Genomic DNA, 21,202 nt, shown 5'->3' with positions numbered 1-21,202 from the left:
GAGAGAGAGAGAGAGAGAGAGAGAGAAAGAGAAAGAGAGAGAAAGAGAGAGAAAGAGAGAGAAAAGGAGAGAGAGAGATGATACATTTCTGTTATAAACAACAGAGAAAAATTTACAGAAAACTATTACATATTACAGACATAAACGAAGTAGAGTAGCTATGCTAAAAAACTGTAGTACAGAGGTTATAGCATCTGAAAAAAAATCTATGCAGTGCAGGGTTATAGGGATGAGACAATGGGCAATTAATTCAAATTTAGATTTGTATAGAAAAATTACAAAAATTAATTGTTTTTATTCAGAAGCAATATCCTTTCTATTTTTATCAAACATATATTTATATATCTATAATACAAAGTAACTTGATGTCTGTCCGTCTGTCCGTCTGTCTGTCCCTTAAGATCTCGGTAGCCGCTGAACCGATTGGATTCTACTCTTCAGGGTATATACCTATTGGTCCTGTGGTGGTTTTAAGCTATTTTCTTGGGGGGTGGGACACCCCCAACCCCCCCCAAAACAAAAAAAATCCCCCCCATTTTTTTTTTTTTTTTTTTTTTTTTTTTTGTAGAAGAATTCTTTTGTAGAAATATTCTTTTGTAGAAGAATTCTATTGTAGAAGATTTCTTTTGTAGAAAATTTCTTTTGTAGACGATTTCTTTAGTTCTTCTTATTTTTTTTTTAAAATTTTTTTGTTGTCATCTCTTGGGGCATTTCCCTAGAGGCTAGGGGCGAAGCCGCTAGTATTATATATAATTGTTAAAAGCAAAGCTTTTCTATAATTACGGTCGGGCCGTCCGGCCGTAACGATCAGCTCTTGTCGTTAATTTAGACATGTTAGAATTGTCCAATCGAATATTAATTTTGAATGATGATTCCTATAACAAATAAGTACGCTTTAGGAAGTGTAGCAACTCTATCAACGTTAACAGAAAGTCCGTAAAAACATCATGATTTTAACTTTTTTGACAACCTTTTTTTGAATGTAATAATTATCCTATTCATCTGATTTTTGAAAAAAATATTATTAGGACAACAATAAAATTACAATATTATTTTATTGTATCCTGTATTTACGCAATATTGCAACTAATATGTATATGTAGTATTTTGTCTACACTTACAAATTAATGTTCTGTTTATTAAGTTTTGACACTCTACAAGTGTTAATGTTCGTTTGTCTTCCCTTCTGATTTCGCTGTTATGGATGTTGTCATCCTTGTTATAATAAATTTTGGGTAAAAATCATATAACGCTTATTTCAACATATTCGTCTCAAATTATACCAATATCACTACTTATTATTATATTATCATATGCATAATTTTGTGATAAATTTTGTTATATTTCTAAATTTTATGAATAAAAAGTTACAAATGCATTGATATTTTTTTGAATTTATTATCAAAACTATTTTTACAACGCCTTTTTTTTTACAATTCTCAAAGCCCCGTATGCGTAAAGTTAGAAAAAGCTAGAAAATAGCCTAAAACAATCCTAGGAATAAATAGTCTAACACCAACTTGTAACTTATGAAAAACTTGCCTAAAGTTGAAATTTAAATTAGTTCAGTGGTTATCGAAATCATTAAAAAGACTTTAAAGAGTTAAAGATTCACGCAAACTTTATTTAATAATATTTATCTCTTTATTATTTCTACTAGCGGCTACGTCCATAAAAATGCCTCTAGGGGCCCAACTAGTGGGTGAAGAGGTATATAAAAAGCTTTCTTAAAAAGCACCACTCAATCAGTAATTTCAGAGATCCTTTGCTTAAATCATAAACATAGCCTAAAACCTAATAAGACCTTAATTTAGAATAGCAAAAAAAAACAACCATAAGCAGAAGATCTATATCATTTTATAGTGAAGGAGATCTTAATGGATGTTATGGGATGTATGAAGGTAGTAACTCAGTCGATTAGGGAGGGGACATTGGACTGAAAATTACACTATACCTCTGTACTACGTTAAACTTACTAAAAAAGGTAGACTCCCATTTGTTTACATAAGAATGCTTTACTAACTATACATGAAATAAGCGTAAATTTTATTTATACATACAAAAAAATATTTATCAATTAGGGATAATTATCTTGGAATAATAATTTAGAATTGATTCTCTTGAACTGTACTTCTCTGGCATAATTTTCCAACCTGTCATTCTCTAAAACCAGTAATCTGAAGGAAAAAATGCATTTTAAAGGATTTTTTCTAAACTGGAATAGGGTAGTCTGTAATCAAAAATGTGTCAAAGGAGTGGGGGGGGGGGGAGGGGGTTAAAGGGGTGTTTCCCTCCCCCCCCCCCAAATTTTGGAGTGTAGTAGACAAACCCATGTTTTGGAATTAATGTATTAACCCCCAAACCTTTGAAAACCTACAAACCCCTACTCCCCCCCCCCAAAAAAAAAATTAATTAAAAGCTTGGAAGACTTTGTCCGTAATGGGCAATTTTGCTAATATTGGCATATTAAACTTGGCATGGTGATTCCTGTAACAGTAAGGTACATAAAAAAACAATTCAGAGCTGGATCTTTAAATCATTTTAGTGGTGAGCCAGATCGGGGTGAGCCAACTTTCCACCAATGAGAGCACAACATTTTATGAAATGCCGCGCTGTGATTGGCTGAAATCGGCTCACCCCGATGTGGCTCACCACTAAAATGATTCAAAGATCCAGCTCTGGGGGGTTATCAGTGCTCAATAGGCACTTTCAGGGAAAGCACTGATCAATATTAAAATTTGTAGAGAAGCATGACATTAGTAAACCTTACTTGCATATATCTTCTGTGGAGCTAGTTTCTAGATAGGATTTGATTCCAGTCTTGTTATGAGCATACAAATATTTCATTATTATCCGTCTTGCTCCACATTTCTCCTGGTTACAAAAATAATCAACATTTTTAGACGCTAACATTTTCTATAATTAGGGTTATCTCTTTTCGTTAATCTAGTATATACTTATTGTCCTATCGATTTCAAACTTTAAATCATGATTCCTGAAACAATAATGTACAATTTAGAAAGCGTATAAACTCGTAATAGTTTCGAGAAAGTCCAAAACATGTTAATTTTTTATGTGTTGAGCCACGGTCACGGGTCCTCTTTAATAGCATATACTCTAGAAGCGTTAGTGTATAACGCATTATAGACAGACAGTGTGAGTGATCCTTAGATTTATAGAACACACTATGCGTGTCTAAAATACCTTAAATATTTCATTTTCTGCATGCAATTTCTCTATTTCTCTTCTCATCCGTTCTTTGCCAAATTCTTCTACTTTTTTCGCAAATTTTTGTTGGAAATAATTATACATCTGGATATCTTGGGCCAAAAACTTTTCTATTAAATTTTTATTCTACACAAAATTGTTTTAATTATATCATTAATAGTTATTTATCGCGTCGTATTATAGACAACTTTTCGCGGTTATCAAAATTAAAATAAGATTTATTAGCTTCGAGAGCCGGATTCCGGGTCTAACAAAACTGTAATTATTTTTATGGTTTATATTTTGATATTCGTGGAAAATTGTCTGCAATACGATGCAATACATAATTTTTAAGTATGGCTGTGAACCGGTTCCAATCTAGTGGATATTAATCGGGTTTGAAGCAGGGGCGTCCAAGCTTTTTATTTTTGGGGGGGGTAAAAATTTTTTAAGGAGGGGGTAATTCGGTTTTGGGGGGGTGTAAAATGGCGCGCGAAGCGCGCCGCAAATTTTTTTTCCCCCCCCCAAAATTTTTACCCTGGGGGTAAAATTTGCTTATGGGGGGGGGGTAATTACCCCCCCTGAAATCTGTTGGCAGGGGTAAAATTTGTTTACCCCCCCCAAAATTTACCCCCGGGGTAAAATTAAATGTTATCAAAAATTTAGTATTAAAAATGCGCGCGAAGCGCGCAAAAATTTTTTTTGTTAGAGATTTTCTATTTTGGGGGGGGTATTTACCCCCCCAAAATTGTTTGGGGGGGGGTAAATACCCCCTCCTAAATGGTTGGGGGTGCCTACGGCACCCCCAGGGTAGGGGTAAATTTTAAATGGGGGGGGGGGGGGGGGGGTAAAATGAAATAAATTTTTTTTTGGGGGGGGGGGTAATCGCCCCATTACCCCCCCCCCCCGTGGACGCCTATGGTTTGAAGCCATAATGGAAATATAATTTTCCTTACTTAATACACAGTATCTAAAGAAACAGTAATCTATTTACAGATACGAACTAAAACAAGGATGACAACATCCATAAAATCGAAGCATTTACTCTTGTAGAGTGTCAGAACGGAATATACAAATAATAAATGAATAAATTTTGACGTAATTAATTATACGTAAATTTGTTGCAAAACTTCTTAAATACAGAATACTGTTTAAGGACATACTGATATTTATAAGACTTGATTATACCGACCCTAAATATAGAAAAGCTTCGCTTTTAACCGACCCTAATTATAGAAAAGCTTCGCTTTTAAAAACCTGTATGCGACCTAAGACTAAAGATGCCAATAAAAGTTTTTTACCTTCTTTATGTAAGGATTATTTTTTTTCATGTAGAAAACCTAGAGATTTTATAGCCTCATTGCTAAGATTCGTTTTTGGTTTAAATCTTTCGTTTAATTTGAGATAAACAATATCACTAAAATAAAAAATAGGATGATAACATTCAAAAGTAGGTTTAAAATGTAAAGCAATTTTTTTTGCAAACGTCATTATATTTCTCTTCCAGCGTTTTTTATTCAAATGCATTGTTGATTTTGGACTAAAATTAAAAAATAAGAAAGGATGGGTATTTTTTTCTTTGTTTGTTTATTGCTGTTAGGTTAGGTTATAATGGGTACTGAGTATTTCCCCCCGCGGGGATTAGATTGGAAAAAAAAACATAACATTATTTATTGATTTTTTTAACAGATTCTTTTTGGAAAAGCATCTCATTAAACTAGTAATTATTTTGATTACCCTTACATTCTATCTTTTATTTTCTTCATTTCCTCACAGAAGTTCCAATCTTGTGCATTATATTCGGACATACATACTTTCAAGCTCATCGAAAAATCATTTACCTAGTTTCTAGACATAAAGCTTCTTTTAATAAAATCAAAGATTCATCAAACCTATAAAATTACAGATTTTAAATTCAAATTTTTTGTCTAAATAAATAGATATTTAGAGCTCGTAGTATTGCATAGTGGGGACAATAAATAATATAAAATACTAATATTTGATTATTTACAGGCCTATTTTAATGATTAATATTTAGATGGACTATTTTTAAAAATTTCAGAAACCTTTTAAACATTACAATACTCATAGAAATTATTTCTCTAGATGGGCTGTCAGACACAAAAATCCGTCCGACATAAAAAGGAATTTATAGCAGATGAAAATCATTGTTTATATTTAGTAACAATTTCACAAATTATTTAAACAAGCATAACTTTTTTAAAAAGTTATAAGATCCTGAAAGCTAGCTTATCTATTAATCTAACAAGTTTAAACTATTTGTAACTGACTTTTTATACATGACTACATAACTGCCGTTTTATTGAAAATGTGTACAAATTCTAACCAAAAATATGACCGAACTGTTCCTTCACTATGTTCTTATTGGTAAAGATTACTGATTACGGATCTAAATATACTCTATCTATTAATTAGAGATTCTAAAAGTAAATTTTTTTCTCAAATTATGTATGTATAAATTGCATTTTATATTACATTAAGAAAATCAAATTGGCTTAAATTAGAGAATAGTCATATATCCATCGTATTATACGATGCTATACATGATTTTTTAGTATGACTAAGAACCGGTTGTAATCATGCGGATATTTATCAGTTTCAGAGCCTTACTAGAACAACTTTAAAACAGAAAATATAAATACCTTTCAAAAAGCAGAATCAAATCAAAGTTTTTTTCTATTTCGTTAATTTTAAGCTGAACCAATGTAGAATTATCCATTTCTTTCACATCCAATCCAAAATCAAATAACATATGATTTCTTATAAATGCCTAAAAGTAAAATAACAATATCTATAGAGAGCAAAGATTTTTGGGGAATAGACCCTTTCGTAACATCGCCCCATATGGGGCGATCCGTCGTATTTTTAAAATGGCTTTTTACAGGTTATTTAAGGTTAGGTTAGGTGATTGCCCCACAGGGTTAGGTAATTGCCCCCGCAGGGTTAGAGCCCCCCGCAGGGGCTAGAAATAGGAGAAAAGCTACAGTGAAAAATACGAAGAATCGTCCCATAAGGTGCGATGTTACGAAGGGACTATACCCGTTTTTAGTAATGTCTAAATAAATTTACCTTACAAAGTGTCTAAAAAAATAGCCATGTGACGTCATAAAAATGAGATATTATCCATCTCTTTTTTAGGGGTTTTCTTTCCACTTCTCCTCTCATCTCCCTCATTTTTATGACGTCACACGACGGATTTTTGAGACACTTTGTAAAGTTGCCTAAATAAAAATGTAAAATTCATATTTGTTTGTTGGTTAACTTTTATATTTTGAATTTAAGTGTAATCTTAAGGGTTAGGGGCTTTTGAGGGAAGGTGCCCGGGGGTTTGTTAATTGTTTTATCAAGAATAAAAAATCATTTTAGAGGGTAGCACTTTTCAGAGACGATTTCTCTTGAAAAGATGGATGTACCCTCCCCAAAAATAGTTATAAACCTTCCCACTTTTAATCAGAATTACTCGTATTGGCGATTATATATTAGGTTACAAGCTACTGACATAAACTATAATTTTGTTCTGTCTATGCTCCACTGTACATTGGAATAATTAAGAGAAGACATTAAGACCAACAAATGAGACATGTATAGTAACCTTGTAAACCAAACTTACCTTACTATAATCTCCTTTGATTATATCTTGAATAAAATCTTTGAATGGTGTATTGTTAATGCCCAGTGTCTCTGTATATTCCCATATGGATCTGAATAGAAAATTAAATATAGAACATTATTCCTATATAAATGTAAAATGATGTATATCTGTCTTCTGTGTGTCTGTGTTTAGAATAAGTTTTCCCCAACCGCTGGACCAATTTGGTTCACCTTTACAGTGAAGCTTCTTTAGGTCCAGGGAAGGTTTATAACTACTTTGGAGGAATGAATCCCCTGCTAAGAGAAATTCCCCTTCCCTCAATGGCCCTTGTACTTAACCATAAAGTAACAGGATGTATATTCTTTCCCAGTCAAATGCTTAGTAAGATTTCATTCCCGGCTGGACCGATCATTCCACATTTACAGGAAAGTTTGTTATTTTGGTTGAGGCAAGTATTAGGAATGGATTTATTATTACTTATATCTTAGACCAAATTATCATGTACTCAAATAAAGTGAAACTTGTAGCTGGCTAAAATAACGACCTCCCCCCCCCCCCCAATCATTCGTTTACCCAATCCCCTCAAATCTTACGAGATGAACGTACTGAAAATTAAATAAAAAAAATTCCCCTGTCATAATGTCCACTTATATTCTATTCCAACTAAATTCAAACATACCCAAAGTATCAGACTATTTAACTAGGTTCCATAAGAAATCATAACAGACCTGAATTGTTCTAGTGGATTTCTTATCACTGTGAAATAGACAGCACCTTCGCCTAGGAGGCTTGATATCTCTTTCTATATAAAAAGAAAAAAATAAACTTACTAGAAAAATTATATGCATATTATTTCTTACAAATTATTATTTGTTGTTGTTGTTTTTAATAATTTATTTCCAAGAAACAAATTAAACATGATTAATATTTGATATAATTATCATAATATGATAATACAATAGCAATATAGTATCTAATTAATACGAAAAATTTGTACATTATTTTTACTAAGCAATATAAATTCAACAAATTTATCAATGAAGTTACAATCAATTCCTGTGTTAGTAAGCATTTTTGACGCAAATTGTGCAATAAAAAGTGTTTGAGCAAAACAATTAAAATCATCATATTTCAATAAATGTTCATCCTTGCTTATTTTTAATGCCCTATCTTTGGCTACAAGTGTTAACATGCTAATTTGAATATACTCGTCATTTTGGTATACAGGAAAATGTATATTAAACAGATAGAAGTTTTCTTTCAAAAAAATAAAATCTGGCTTGCCATCATTGTAATAATGGTCTAGAAATAGAGCAAGACAATGCATAAAATATCTAGGGAAGTAGCATTCCATAATTGAGTGATCAGTATCTGCTTTTTTATTACATTTTAAACAAAGATTATTATCCAATAGATTCATTTCATACAGTTTATTTCTACTTATAAGGGTACGATTAAATTGCTCAAACAGGAAACTTTTATAATATAATACAATAGGTAGCGACAGAATTTTATTAAAGCTGTTTTTGAAAACCTCAAAGTCGGGATTGTATTTTTTATCCATTTTTCTAGTTTTATATGATGGGGGAACAAATTGATCTTGCAATAATTCTTTGTTTGTTTTTTTAAAATGAAAGGTATATAATCACTCAAAGCGCCTTATTGAGCACAAATAACCTCAACGTACTTTTGAAAATATTTAAAATAAGGGGTGGAGGGTTGATATTTCGTTTCTTTGTTTATTATTTTAGGTCAGGTTAGGTAAGGTTTTATTGGGTACTGGGTAGCCCCGCAAGGTTAGGGTGTCTTAGAGGAAATAAGCATATTAAAAAAAGTACCCCCCTGCCCACATTCAATCTATTTAAAATAAGAGAGGGGTTAATTGCTCGACAAGGCACTTTGATGGAAAACGGTGAATACTGACCTGATCCCATCTGGCATGGAGACAGAATATCTGGAAGTCCATACCTGCCCTCTCCCAGAGTGAGTCCGCCAGCATATTTCTAGATTATATACTACAATGAAAGGGGCGACCTAGCTCAGTTGTAAAGCACTTAATTACAATGGTGAGAATTCGAGTTCAAGTCCCAATATGACAATTCAAACTTCACAGTCGCAATACATTCACGCAACTTCCTATTTGTTGTGTAAGAAGGAAGATAATTAAGTAGTTTAGTAACTATACAATATTTGTATGCGAATAAGGAGAATAGGCGGTTAATGAGATCTTAAGCTACAGATACACAGACCAACATTCTGTTACTTTTCAATAATGATTAAAGAATATGTTTGTTGGCTGTGTCTCATAAATTTTAATGGTTGAATTGTCAAACTAGGAAAAGGTCTATACATTCATGCCATCTGATTTATAATGAAACAAGGATGAAAACATCCATTAAAGTAAAGCTCTTAAATCAGAAGGGCAAACAAACAATTACTCTTTTAGAGTGTCAGAACTTAAAATGCAGAACATTAATTTGTAAGTTTAATTCAAATTGTATATAAATCTATTGCAAAAATTTGTAAATATAGGATATAGTTACAGGACATACTTTTATTTTTTTGATAATGGAGATGCTTTGTTTATGATTTTAGTGTACATTGTTGTCCAAGGAATCATTATTCAAAAAATCAAATAGTTAAAAAGTCAAAATTTTTAAAAATGTTTTAGATAGACGTACGGACTTTCTGGTGACGATTATAAATTGCTAAATCGTGGCAAACTATTATAGGAATCATCACTCAATGTTGACAAATTTAAAATGTGTAAATTAATTACAAGAGCTATCCATCCATTACGGACCTATCCTAATTATAGAAAAGCTATAATTTAATACCTGTTAAACTTGTCTTCAGAATAAAAATCCTTTTCTTCATCATCTGGGAGAACCACATTAAGATTATTATTGAAAGCATGTCTCATTATTATATTTTGAATTGTAGAACTTGCACACTAAAACAATGAAAAATATACAATATATGATAGAAAAAATACTAAAGTTTTGTTATACTTGAAGAAAGCGTAAACGCAAAACCTATTTTTTCTTTGGGGGGGGGGGGGGGGGCAATCTAGGGTTGGGCCGGATATCCGGCCTGAAATTTGCCGGATATCGAGCCATTAAAATATCTGGCCAAACCCTAGTGCAATCTACATTTTAGTGTATGACATGATAATAATTCATCTGATTCACTTTTTGAGAATGACTCCAATTTTTTTTTATGGTGGGTTGAATCCAATATATTTGACTAAATATTTTTGGAAGGTAATACCACTTTACCCCCCCCCCCCCCTTAGACGCCCTAGTAAAAGTACCTTGTGAGTTCTTAAATATCCAATTTTCTTGACTTTCTTACATGATTTGTTATGGCCTAAGCCATGTGATTGATTAGTTCCTTCACTGTTTGTAAATGAAGTCATTAAGAGGTTACTTTTTTCATTTCTCAAACTAAAAAAAAGAAGATTTGGTATAACATTTTTGTAACTTTTTACAAATAGTGGGTTAGAAAAAAAAACAAGGATGACAACATCCATAAGTAGCGAAGCATAAACAATTAAATGAGAATTTAGATATTAGTTGACAAAAGCATGCATATTAGGAAAAAATCACGAAACCTTTTCAACATTTGTTAATTTCTTAATATTTATTTATATTTCAGTACTATGACTAACAGACTGACGGTCAAAGTAAATTACATACTGGATGCTCAGAACAACGGGAAATTTAATTTTGATATTTTTAACTACAAAAATTTAAAAAAAAACGGACCATAAACACCAAAGATATGAAGAAAAATGTGAAAAATATAAAAATAGCCAAAAACCTGCAAAAAGGCAGTCTGACCGCCATTGATGTGTTCTTGAAACGAAAGGAAATTTAATTTTGATATCTATAACTGAAAAACTTTGGAAATTGGGCCATAAACAACAAAGGTATGGAGAAAAATGTGAAAAATAAAAAATAGCCTAAAACCTGCTTAAAGGCAGTCTGACCGTCATAGTTGTTTTCTTGAAACGACAGGAAATTTAATTTTGATTCTATAACTGAAAAATTTTTGGAAATCGGACCATAAATACCAAAGATATGGAGAAAAATGTGAAAAATACAAAAATAGCCTAAAACCTGCTAAAAAGCGGTCCTATCGACATTGATGTTTTATAGTTAATTGTGCTCCTTGATAATGGGAATGTTGTCAAAAAATTTCAGCCTTTTATCTTTTATAGGAGCCGAGAAAATCACGTTTCCCCCAAACTAAGACGGACAGACGGACAGACGGACAGACGGACATACGGACAGACGGACAGACGGACAGACGGACATTTCAAATTATAGAGTAGCTTCGCTACTAATAATACGTATAAAATTTTTCTTTGTAGCATCTCATAGGTAATTGGTCAGTTTTGGGGAAGGGTACAACCTTTCAAGAGAAAACTACCCCAGAAAAAATTATCCTTCCCCCCCCCCCCCCCCCCCCCCCAATATTTTACTTTTCCTCTTAAAAGATAAATTTTATAATAGGGGGGGGGGTCTTGTCCCGCTGCCTTCCCCCCCCCCTCCCACTTCAAGGGCCTAAAGAGGCTTTTAGGAGCATAGCTGCTAGTAACTACTGACATATCATTAGTTACTAATTAGTGTACGTCTGTATGTTTTTTTCAATCAGACGAACATACATTTAACTATAATTATAGAGTAGCTGCGTCTGAAATGAAAATAATCTAAAAATTTAGTTTCAACAATATTTTTATTTACTTACTTTAAACATAAAAGAAATATAAAACCCACACAGAAGCACAACATTTTATCTTTTCTTTTCATTTTAACCTAAAATATATCACATGCATATAACTTTTTAAAAACTTCCAACCTTTCAAAAAATAGCCTGAAACCTGTCCTGGACCAAATACTAGCTCTTCTGGTCCAGCTGTATTTGAGATCTTATTGGACATACCTTAAATTACAGGATATGATAATGAGGAAAAAGCTGTTGAAAGTTATGATAACAAGGATGAAAACATTCATAAAAATAAACAAACAAACGAACGAATCCTTATACTAAAGTAACTGGATGTTTGTCTGTGTGTACCAAAAGGATCTCGCTAACCGCTGAACCGATCGGGTTCTCCTTAACAGGGTAGATTCTTATATGTCCCGGGAAGGTTTTTAACTAGTTGGGGGGAGGGTACCACCACTCTCCCAAGAAGAATCACAAAAAATCGAAATTCTTTTACGTTCTCGAATTTAAAAGAGAGTTCAACGCAAACATAAACGTCAAACGCAACATAGACACATTTAAAAAAAAACATTTAAAGTGCCACTAGAGGCCTCTAGGGGGGCGTAGCCGCTAGTAACAAATATAGAGTAACAACGCATATACTAATAATTATTAAGTTTTTAGATATTTCTCTTTGGGGAGTAGAGATACCCTCCCCCTAATTTAGTAATAAATCTTCCCTAACGATAATGGTAGTTTAGCGGTAGGCGAGATCCTTTGCTACAGACATACACATAGATATCCTATTACTTTCATATAAAGATAGTTGATTTTTGTTTCACATGAATGAATTTATAATATACGTGGATATTATGACAGAGGAAAAATTGTTGTAATTCAGCTTGCTGACATGGACATCACTTATTAGTCTGATTGTTCATCCAGTAGGAGGGGGAGGGCATCGTTCTTAGCCAGCTTCAAGTTTCACTTTATTAGAGTACAGTCCATCATCTGGTGTAAGATCAAAGTAATAATAAATCCATTTTCACATGTGATGTTATAAGTCACAATTTTTCTTACTTTTCATGTATAATAAAAACCATGTAAATAAAAAAATTATTTATTATTTAATATATAATTCTATTATGGCTTCGAAACCGATTAATATTCGCTGAATTATAACCGGTTCTGTGCCATACTGAAAATCATGTATAGCATCGTATGACAGAAATTTTCCACGAATATTAAAATAAAAATCTTAAAATCAATGCCTCGGGGCTAACAAATTTGGTTTTATTTTTATAATTTTTCATTTTAATACCCGCGGAAAGCTGTCTATAATACGATGCAATAAATAACTATTCTTAATATTATCTCACTTAAAAACGTACATGTGATGTTTTTAGACACAATAACTGTTACCTACTTACTACTAAACCACATATTTTCCACACTATTTCTGCTTGGTGAAAGTTTTTTGTGTGTGTGGGGGAAACTACCAACGTAATAATCGATTATACGGCTGAAAAAAGTTGCAAATCATTGTAGCGCGACTTTTTAAAAGTAAAGCATTTCTACATATGTGGTCGGTCATATTCCTTGTAACGGATAGCTTTTATCATTTATTTAGTCGTGTTGGAATTGTCCTATCGATTTCAAACTTTGCATGATAATTCCTCTAACAAGAAAGCGTAGCAACTCTATAATCGTTACCAGAAATTCCGCACGTCCATTTAAAAGATGTTATTTTTAATCTTTTTTTGACAACAATTTCTAAAAGATACAACCAATGATTTTTGTAATAATGATTTCTAGGACAACATGGTACAATATTATAAGCGAAGCATTTCTAAAACAAATTCCAAAAATGTAAGTATGACCTGTATTTAACCACGTTTGCAACAAATTTATATAAATTTTATTAATTTTTAGCAGTCTAAGTGTTAATGTTTGTTTGTCATACTCTGTTTAATCTAAGTCTGATATAAAACGCATCGTGTCTAAGAATAGATATCTAAAACGCCATAACGTGACGTCACTAATACAAAATTATAAAACAAATAAGCGAAGCTTTTCTATTGTTCTGTCTTTAGATAACGAATTAGGTAAGGTAGAATTGTCATATCGAATTAAAACTTGGCATGAGGATTCCTGTGATAGTTTGGTATTATTTAGATGACGTGTTCATTAAAAAAAACTTTTAGATCAAATTATTAAGCATCTTGTATTTCCTAAAATTTGGATCGGATTTATATGAAATTCTGCTTAAACTTCCTGAATATATATTTTTAGTAGCGAGGCTACTCTATAATTCACTTTGTCCGTCCGTCAGTCAGTCAGTCAGTCAGTCAGTCAGTCAGTCCGTCAGTCCGTAACGCTATGGGGGAAATGGGATTTACTCAGCTCCTATAAAAGATAGAATGCTGAAATTTTTTGACAACATTCCCATTATTAAGGAGCACAATTGACTATAAAACATCATTTGCGGTCGGACCGATTTTTAGCAGGTTTTAGGCTATTTTTATATTTTTCACATTTTTCTCCATATCTTTAGTGTTTATGGTCCGATTTTCAAAATTTTTTCAGTTACAGATATCAAAATTAAATTTCCTGTCGTTTAAAGAAACAATCATGAAGGCCATACTGCCTTTTTAGCATGTTTTAGGCTATTTTTATATTTTTCACATTTTTCTCCATATCTTCAGTGTATGGTCCGATTTTCAAAATTTTTTCAGTTATAGATATCAAAATTAAATTTCCCGTCTTTAAAGGAACTAACCATGACGGCCAGACTGCCTTTTTGGCAGGTTTTAGGCTATTTATAAATATATTTAACACTTTTTTCTATATCTTCAGTGTATATGGTCCGATTTTTAAAGTTTTTAAGGATTTAAAAATTAAATTTTTGTCGTTTTAAGAAAACAACCATGGCGGCCAGACTGCCTTTTATCAGGTTTTTGGCTATTTTTATATGTTTTACATATTTCCCAAGATCTTTGTTTATTTTGATCCAATTTTCAAACTTTTATGGAATATCAGTATCAAAATAATTTTTCCCATTGTTATGAGCATCATTAATATAATTTACTTTGAACCATCGACATCATACAAAATAAAACAAGGTTTCATATTTATTTTATCCAATAAATCTATTCTTGATTTTAGTAAAAACCTTTTAAATCTACCTGTACGTATTCCCATCTACGATTTTTTGTGCTTCGCTAATTATGGATGTTGTCATCCTTGTTTAATATTTAATTGATTGTTATTTTATATTTGACTAACGGCTGCGCTACTAGAATGTAGGGAAATATATCCTGAAAAGATACTTAAAAACTAAATCTAAAAGTAATATAACCTAAAACCATCCGAGAGCCTGAGTAAAACTTCCCTACAATGGAGAACTTAATCGGTAAAGTAATTATGAAAATCTTATGCTACAGACAAAAATCTTTACCAAATTATATAATAGGATGTTAGTTTGTCTGTCTGATTTGAGTAGCTTGGCTTCTATGGATGTTGTCACCCTTGTTTAGTTAGATTTTCCACTGAAGAAAAGTGTATAAAAGATATTTTCTTTTTTGAGAAGAATAGTTTTCATTTCATCTTCAAGTTTGTCTGTTGTCTAAGGTTTAATTGTTATTTCTCGTTTCTTATTATAAACAGCTTTCTGCGGATATAAAATGTACAATTATAAGATTAAACCCAGTTTTTTTTAGCCCCGAGATGACGAAGGCACGGGCTAAGAGAACCGGGTGAGAACCGGTTCTAATCCACCGGATATTAATCGGTTTCGAATGAGTACGAGAAAATATCTTACAAAAAATTAATATCTCAGGAAAATAAAAGTAATAGGATGTTTGTTTTCTCTTAGTACCAAAGGATCTCGCTAACTGCTGAAACAATATTGTTCTCCTTTACAGCGAAGCTTCTAATAAGTTATTTTTTGGGGGGAAGGTAAGTATAAGACCATCCTCCTAAAAAATCACCTCTAGAAAATATGACCCCACCCCCTTAATATTAAAAGTTGGAGAGTGGGGGGAAGGGAGAAGTTAACCGCTTTAAGTACAAAATTCTAAAAATCAAGTGAATTTGAAAATTTTATCACATAACAATATTTAATCAAAAAGTATGGACATAATGACTTTCCAGTGAGTTCTATAGAGTTGCTACGCTTGCAAAAATTGTACCTATCTCTTACAGGAATCATAATGTCAAGTAAGGATTCCGATAGGACAATTCTAATATGCCTAAATTAGTTCTATAAGAGCTGAGCTGGATCTTTAAAAGCGTAGCCGTTGCCGTAGTCGTGGTCAGAGTTACAGCCACCAACCTAATAGCGATCTTTAAACCATATTAACCACGCGTTGCCGTGGCCACAAAAAAAAATGCGATCTTTAAATCATATTGGCAACGCGTGGTCGTAGTCGTAGCGTGGTTAACCACGCTAAAAGTGACCACAGTCCGTTAGTGTGGCTAAAGCGTTGCTAAAGCCACAGCCATGACTACGGCCACGGCTACAGCCACGCCAACGGCTACACATTTAAAGATCCAGCTCTGGTGATACGGACGGACGGACGGCGCGACCTTATATGTAGAAAAGCTTCGCTTTTAATATAAATATCCGTAATGGCTGGAAAAACAATATTGAAAGGATTTTCATTACATTATATATTCTGAGAGTGTAATAAAATAGAATAGAATGTTGATTTTAGCCAGATATTGGAATGGGTGTATTATTACATGGATCTTACACCAGATTTTAATGTTCTCTAATAAAGTCAAACTTGTAACAGGCTAAAATAACGATACCCCCTTTACTTTTTGCCCTCGCGTTCACTCAATGAATGGACTGACTATTAAATGTGTTCCTTGTGAGCAACTTAAATTGACGAAAAATTTTCCCCTGTCATAATATCCATGTATATTCTATATCCATAGAAATTGGAGAAATAATAATAATTTTGAATGAGAACAAAAAAGGGAATTTTGTAGGTAGAACAGATCTATAGTATAGATGTATATACAGACAACAACCTCCCTTCCTTTTTCAAAGACCTCTTTCATCTGCTTTTAAATTATTTTCTGCTACTTGGCTGTGTTAATATAAGCGAGACCATTGGTTGATTTTCAATGACTCAATAGAAAGGTTACACAAAGTGGTTGCGATGGGGAGATACATTTATTTAACCCCTTTTCCCTCTAGTGTTTTACTCTAATGTAGGTATTAAGAATCCCTATATACATAGTAACTGGATCTTTGGGTTCTTTCTGTGTATATCGAAGGATATCTGTAACAGCAGGCTGATATGATTCTCCTTTACAGGGTAGCTTCTTATAGGTCCTGGGAATATTGTTGGGGAGGGGCTCTTGCAATTCAAGGCCTCTACGGGTTATAGTTATATAAGATTAAAATTAAGTTAAAATTTTACTTGATTTTTTGTTTTTATATTTTACTTGTTGAGCTCAAACAACACTCGAACCCCCCCCCCCCCCCCGGTCTTTTCCCATGCCTAACACCTGCGGGGGTTGCTAATTCTACCCAGTACCCAACATGGCCTTTACTAACCTGCCCTAAAGTAATAAACAAACAAAACTACCCCTCCATTATTGACAGTGTGACGTCATAAAAATATGTCTAAATCCATCTCTTTTTTAGGGGTTTCCTTTCCCACTTCTCCTGTTTAGACGTATTTTTATGACATCACACATGACACTTTCCAGCGTTTCCCTTTCTTTCTATTTAAAAAAAAAATAAGGGTTGGGGGCTTTCAGAGCTCAACAAAGAACTTTGTGAGAAAATTCCATCTAGAATTATTGGATATTTATTGTCACATCTGTCAAAGACACATTAATACGTCATTCCAGAATCTTGGTTTAGTCTCGTAATTTTTAAAAAATCAATATATTAAACACTAACGTCTAAAACAGAGGCGTGCAGAGGTTTTTGCTAGGGGGCGCACCCTAATATTTTGACACCTCTGAGCTTTAGGGGGGTTATATTGCAGATAACAAGAGAGGTGTTGGATATACCTCCCCCTCCCTCCCTGGTTTCCGTTCATTTACTCAAAAGCCCCACAAGTGACCCTTTATTTATTGTTAAATTTGCGCGCGAAGCACAAATATATTTTTTAACCTCCCCCTTGAGATTCGGGAATTTCTTTACCTTGACACTCCCTTGCTTGTATTATAGGGGTGTATCGGGGGTAGTGTAAACCCTTGTTAAGTGGGGTGTAGAAGGGTGTAGATGACTCGACGCCGAGAGGGTTGTATCCATCCATAGGCGTCCAAGGGGGGGGGTAATGGGCCATTTGGCACCCACAAACGATTTTGGGGGTGCCGTAGGCACCCCCAAAATTTTGTGAACAATACCCCCCCCAAAAAAAAATTACCCCTACCTTGGGGGTGCCGTAGGCACCCCCAACGATTTTGGGGGGGGTATTTACCCCCCCCAAACCATTTTGGGGGGGGGGTAATTACCCCCCCCCCAAAATAAATGTTCTTTAAAAAAAAATTTTGGGGGGGGGTATTTACCCCCCCCAAATTGAATGTTCTTTTAAAAAAAAATTTACTGATAGTTTATTTTAGGATAGGTTATATTGGTTTAGGTGATTGCCCCACATGGTTAAGCAATTGGCCCCCCGCAGGGGCTAGAAATAGGAGAGAAGCTTGTGTGAAAAAAACGAAGAAACGCCCCTTAAAGAGCGTTGCCACAAAAGGGACTATACCCCAATATAGTCCAACCAGTTAAAACAGTTCTTAACCATGATAACAAAAAATTTAATAGTTTGATCATGTTTTATTTGCTTGGGCCTTTATAAGGACTAAAACCATCCCGGGGATCTATGATGTAATTGTAAAGCACTGAAGATTCCATAAAATAGATACCTAACTAAATTAAATATTTCATTAAATAATGAAAAAGAATTTCTATAGGCGATTTCTTTTGGGAGGATGTCAGGGTGTCTCAAAACTAGTTATAAAACTTACCAGGACCTATAAGACGCTTCACTTTAAAGTATAATCATATTGGTTCATTGGTTAGTGAGTTAATTATTGTATTTTTATGTTCTAAAGAATGAGATACTACTATATATTTGAATAGTAGTGGCGCCCTTAGCATCTAAGAACTCGTGTTTTCTAAAGGGTAAAAAGGGAGGAGAAAAATAGCCTAAAACCACTCAAAGGATTGACCTATAATAGTGTGGAACCATCATGGGATCTATGTGAAGCTTTCCTAAAAAGGAGAACTCAGTATTAAAAGTAATGAAATCTGAAGCTATAGTCAAATAAACCTTACTTACTACTTTATGTTATAGGATAGTACTTATTAACTTAATAGATTAGGTAGGTGCTTTTTTTACATAATTAAATTACCCCCCCCAAAAATTTTACCCCCGGGGTAAATTAGTTTGGGGGGGGTAATTACCCCCCCCAACAGATTTGGGGGGAGTATTTACCCCCCCAACAGACTTTAGGGGGAGTATTTACCCCCCCCAATCAAATTTTACCCCCGGGGTAAAAATTTTGGGGGGGGTTAAAAAAAATTTCGGCGCGCTTCGCGCGCCATTTTACCCCCCCCAAACACGAATTACCCCCCCCCCTAAAATTTTTTACCCCCCCCCAAAAAAAAAGCTTGGACGCCCCTGTATCCATCCCCCCTAATTTTTCAGGGGGCTGATGATACCCCCCCCTCTTCTCCACGCCTTTGGTCTTAAAGCTTTGTTCCTTAAGCTGAGTTAGGATTCAGATGCACGAGGAGATTGGAAGTAAGAATCCTTTAGCAATCCTCGATTGATAAGCTTCGCGCACAGCTGAGTGTATTCTATGCTACATTACAAGCTGACCCGCAATTTTCGTGGAAGCTACTCAATTATTACATTACATTATTAGAGTTTTGGCAGGTGTTCCATATTAAGCCACCCTAATTAATGGCACTCTCATATGAATGAGGAGCATGGACGAGGAAAAGCACGATTACAGTTGCTTGATAGGAAGGATCCTAACTTCCTACAATTCTCCTGCCTTACAACCTAAGGGCATCTCAGGGAAGGTTGCGTGATTATACTCTGACAGATTGCAACAGCATTTCTCATCCAAGTGCAATATCTATAAAGGGACTTGAACTCGGATTTTCCCAACCACAGCGTAGTGCGCTAATCACTACTCTATGGGACAACCCCCCCCCCCCTGAGCGGCGCATACGAATTTGTCCATGGAAAGGTTAAAGAATATCAAAACCCCAATCAGTTTAACGCTTCCTCGAAAAGTGCATGGATTCTCAAGTAATTCTACAAATTTATTTGAGAGTTGTGAATTGCATTCCTCTTAACATGCTGATGCTATGATGTCAAAATTTAAAAAAAAATAGTAGAGAATCTTAAACAGATTTTCATTTTCAATTTTTTTCTGTTTTCCTAATATTTTTTCAAACATATTAGAAATTAATGGAAAAGTAAGCTGCACAGAAAACATTACAATTATTTAGATACAATAATGAAATTAAATTTAAGGACTAGAGAAAAACAAAAAAATATTAAGAATAAAAATTTTTTCTTTTACTTTGATTAGGTTAATTCCTGCACAATAGCCAAATCTTGTCTATAAATTCTTGTTTCGATAAAAAGTCAAAACTGACCAAGTTATATTTGCTTGATTCACTTCACTAAGAGATGCGATTAATAATGAGTATTTTTTATTGGAAATATATTTCGGAATGTTAAAATAGACTTTTTCCTTTTAAATTGGGTTGAGAAAGATTTCTAACTGAATGTTTTTTTTTCGATAAAAGTTTTAAATTTTTTTTGCAGGACCTTTTTTACTTTGTTTTCCTATGCTATGCGTGGTTTTCAGCTGTCTTTGGGGGGCAACACATCGTAAAATTGACGATCTCTCCATTTGCCCCCCAAATATTATTTGATATTTATTTCACTTCTTGGTTATACCTTATACCTGGGTTAGCTGCAGACATCTTTTTCTAACATCTAATTTGACTTTTCTTATAAAAAAAGCAAATTGACTTTTTATCAGTTCAGCTATTCTACTCTTTGCTTGTTGGTATATAACCTTTCTCAGCAATGGATTACCATTTCTGGGATCTAACACCAAATTTTTATGTTCTCTAATATGGTAAAACATGCAGTGGGTTAAAACAACGATAACCTCCATCCAACCCTTTTACCCCACCCCACCCCTTCCTGCTGGATGAAAGAAAAGAGCAATAAATGATTAGGACAATAGCAACCTAAAATGACGACAATTTTCCAATGTCATAATACTCACATACATTCTACATCAATTATAGAGAGTGTTAGAGAAATAATTGAAAGGAAAACACAAAGTTAAAAAAATGAGAAAAAGAAAGATGATATAATAGTCCAATCAGTAGAAAATTATATTTAAGCCCTACATAGAGAATAAATAAAAACAATTTATTTATTCTGAGGCGATGCTGAAAGAAAGATTATTCCAAATAGAAAATTTAGGAAATTAAAAAAAGTTTCTTTTCTATATTAGAATAAGGATTTATGTAGTACATTTAACAACTTAAAGCAACCTGGAACTGACATAGCAATATTATTGATTTTTTTTCTTAGCTTTCCTACATATTTTAAAAACTTACTATTTAGTCCTACATCCCTGAGAGTTTAGAACCCTGGATTTTTTGGTGAT

At 33.5% G+C, this 21,202-nt stretch overlaps 1 protein-coding gene across 1 annotated transcript; it reads right to left on the bottom strand.

The window, feature by feature from the left end:
* Positions 1 to 2,077: 2,077 nt before the first annotated feature.
* Positions 2,078 to 11,636, bottom strand: LOC145330730 (galactosylceramide sulfotransferase-like). Its single transcript, XM_080175396.1, has 12 exons — positions 11,573 to 11,636; positions 10,134 to 10,266; positions 9,658 to 9,773; positions 8,745 to 8,823; positions 7,549 to 7,622; positions 6,839 to 6,929; positions 5,871 to 5,998; positions 5,049 to 5,099; positions 4,548 to 4,624; positions 3,205 to 3,338; positions 2,771 to 2,874; positions 2,078 to 2,177 (listed from the first exon to the last, which is right to left on the bottom strand). The coding sequence occupies exons 1-12, from the start codon at positions 11,632 to 11,634 to the stop codon at positions 2,078 to 2,080; spliced, it is 1,149 nt and encodes a 382-aa protein (XP_080031522.1). The 5' UTR covers positions 11,635 to 11,636.
* Positions 11,637 to 21,202: the final 9,566 nt, after the last annotated feature.

Source organism: Acartia tonsa, chromosome 10, assembly GCF_053477335.1.
Source record: "Acartia tonsa isolate MP-2025a chromosome 10, ASM5347733v1, whole genome shotgun sequence".
NCBI classification, from domain to species: domain Eukaryota; kingdom Metazoa; phylum Arthropoda; class Copepoda; order Calanoida; family Acartiidae; genus Acartia; species Acartia tonsa.
Note: the sequence above shows the minus strand (reverse complement) of the source record. Positions and strands in the feature narration are given on the sequence as shown.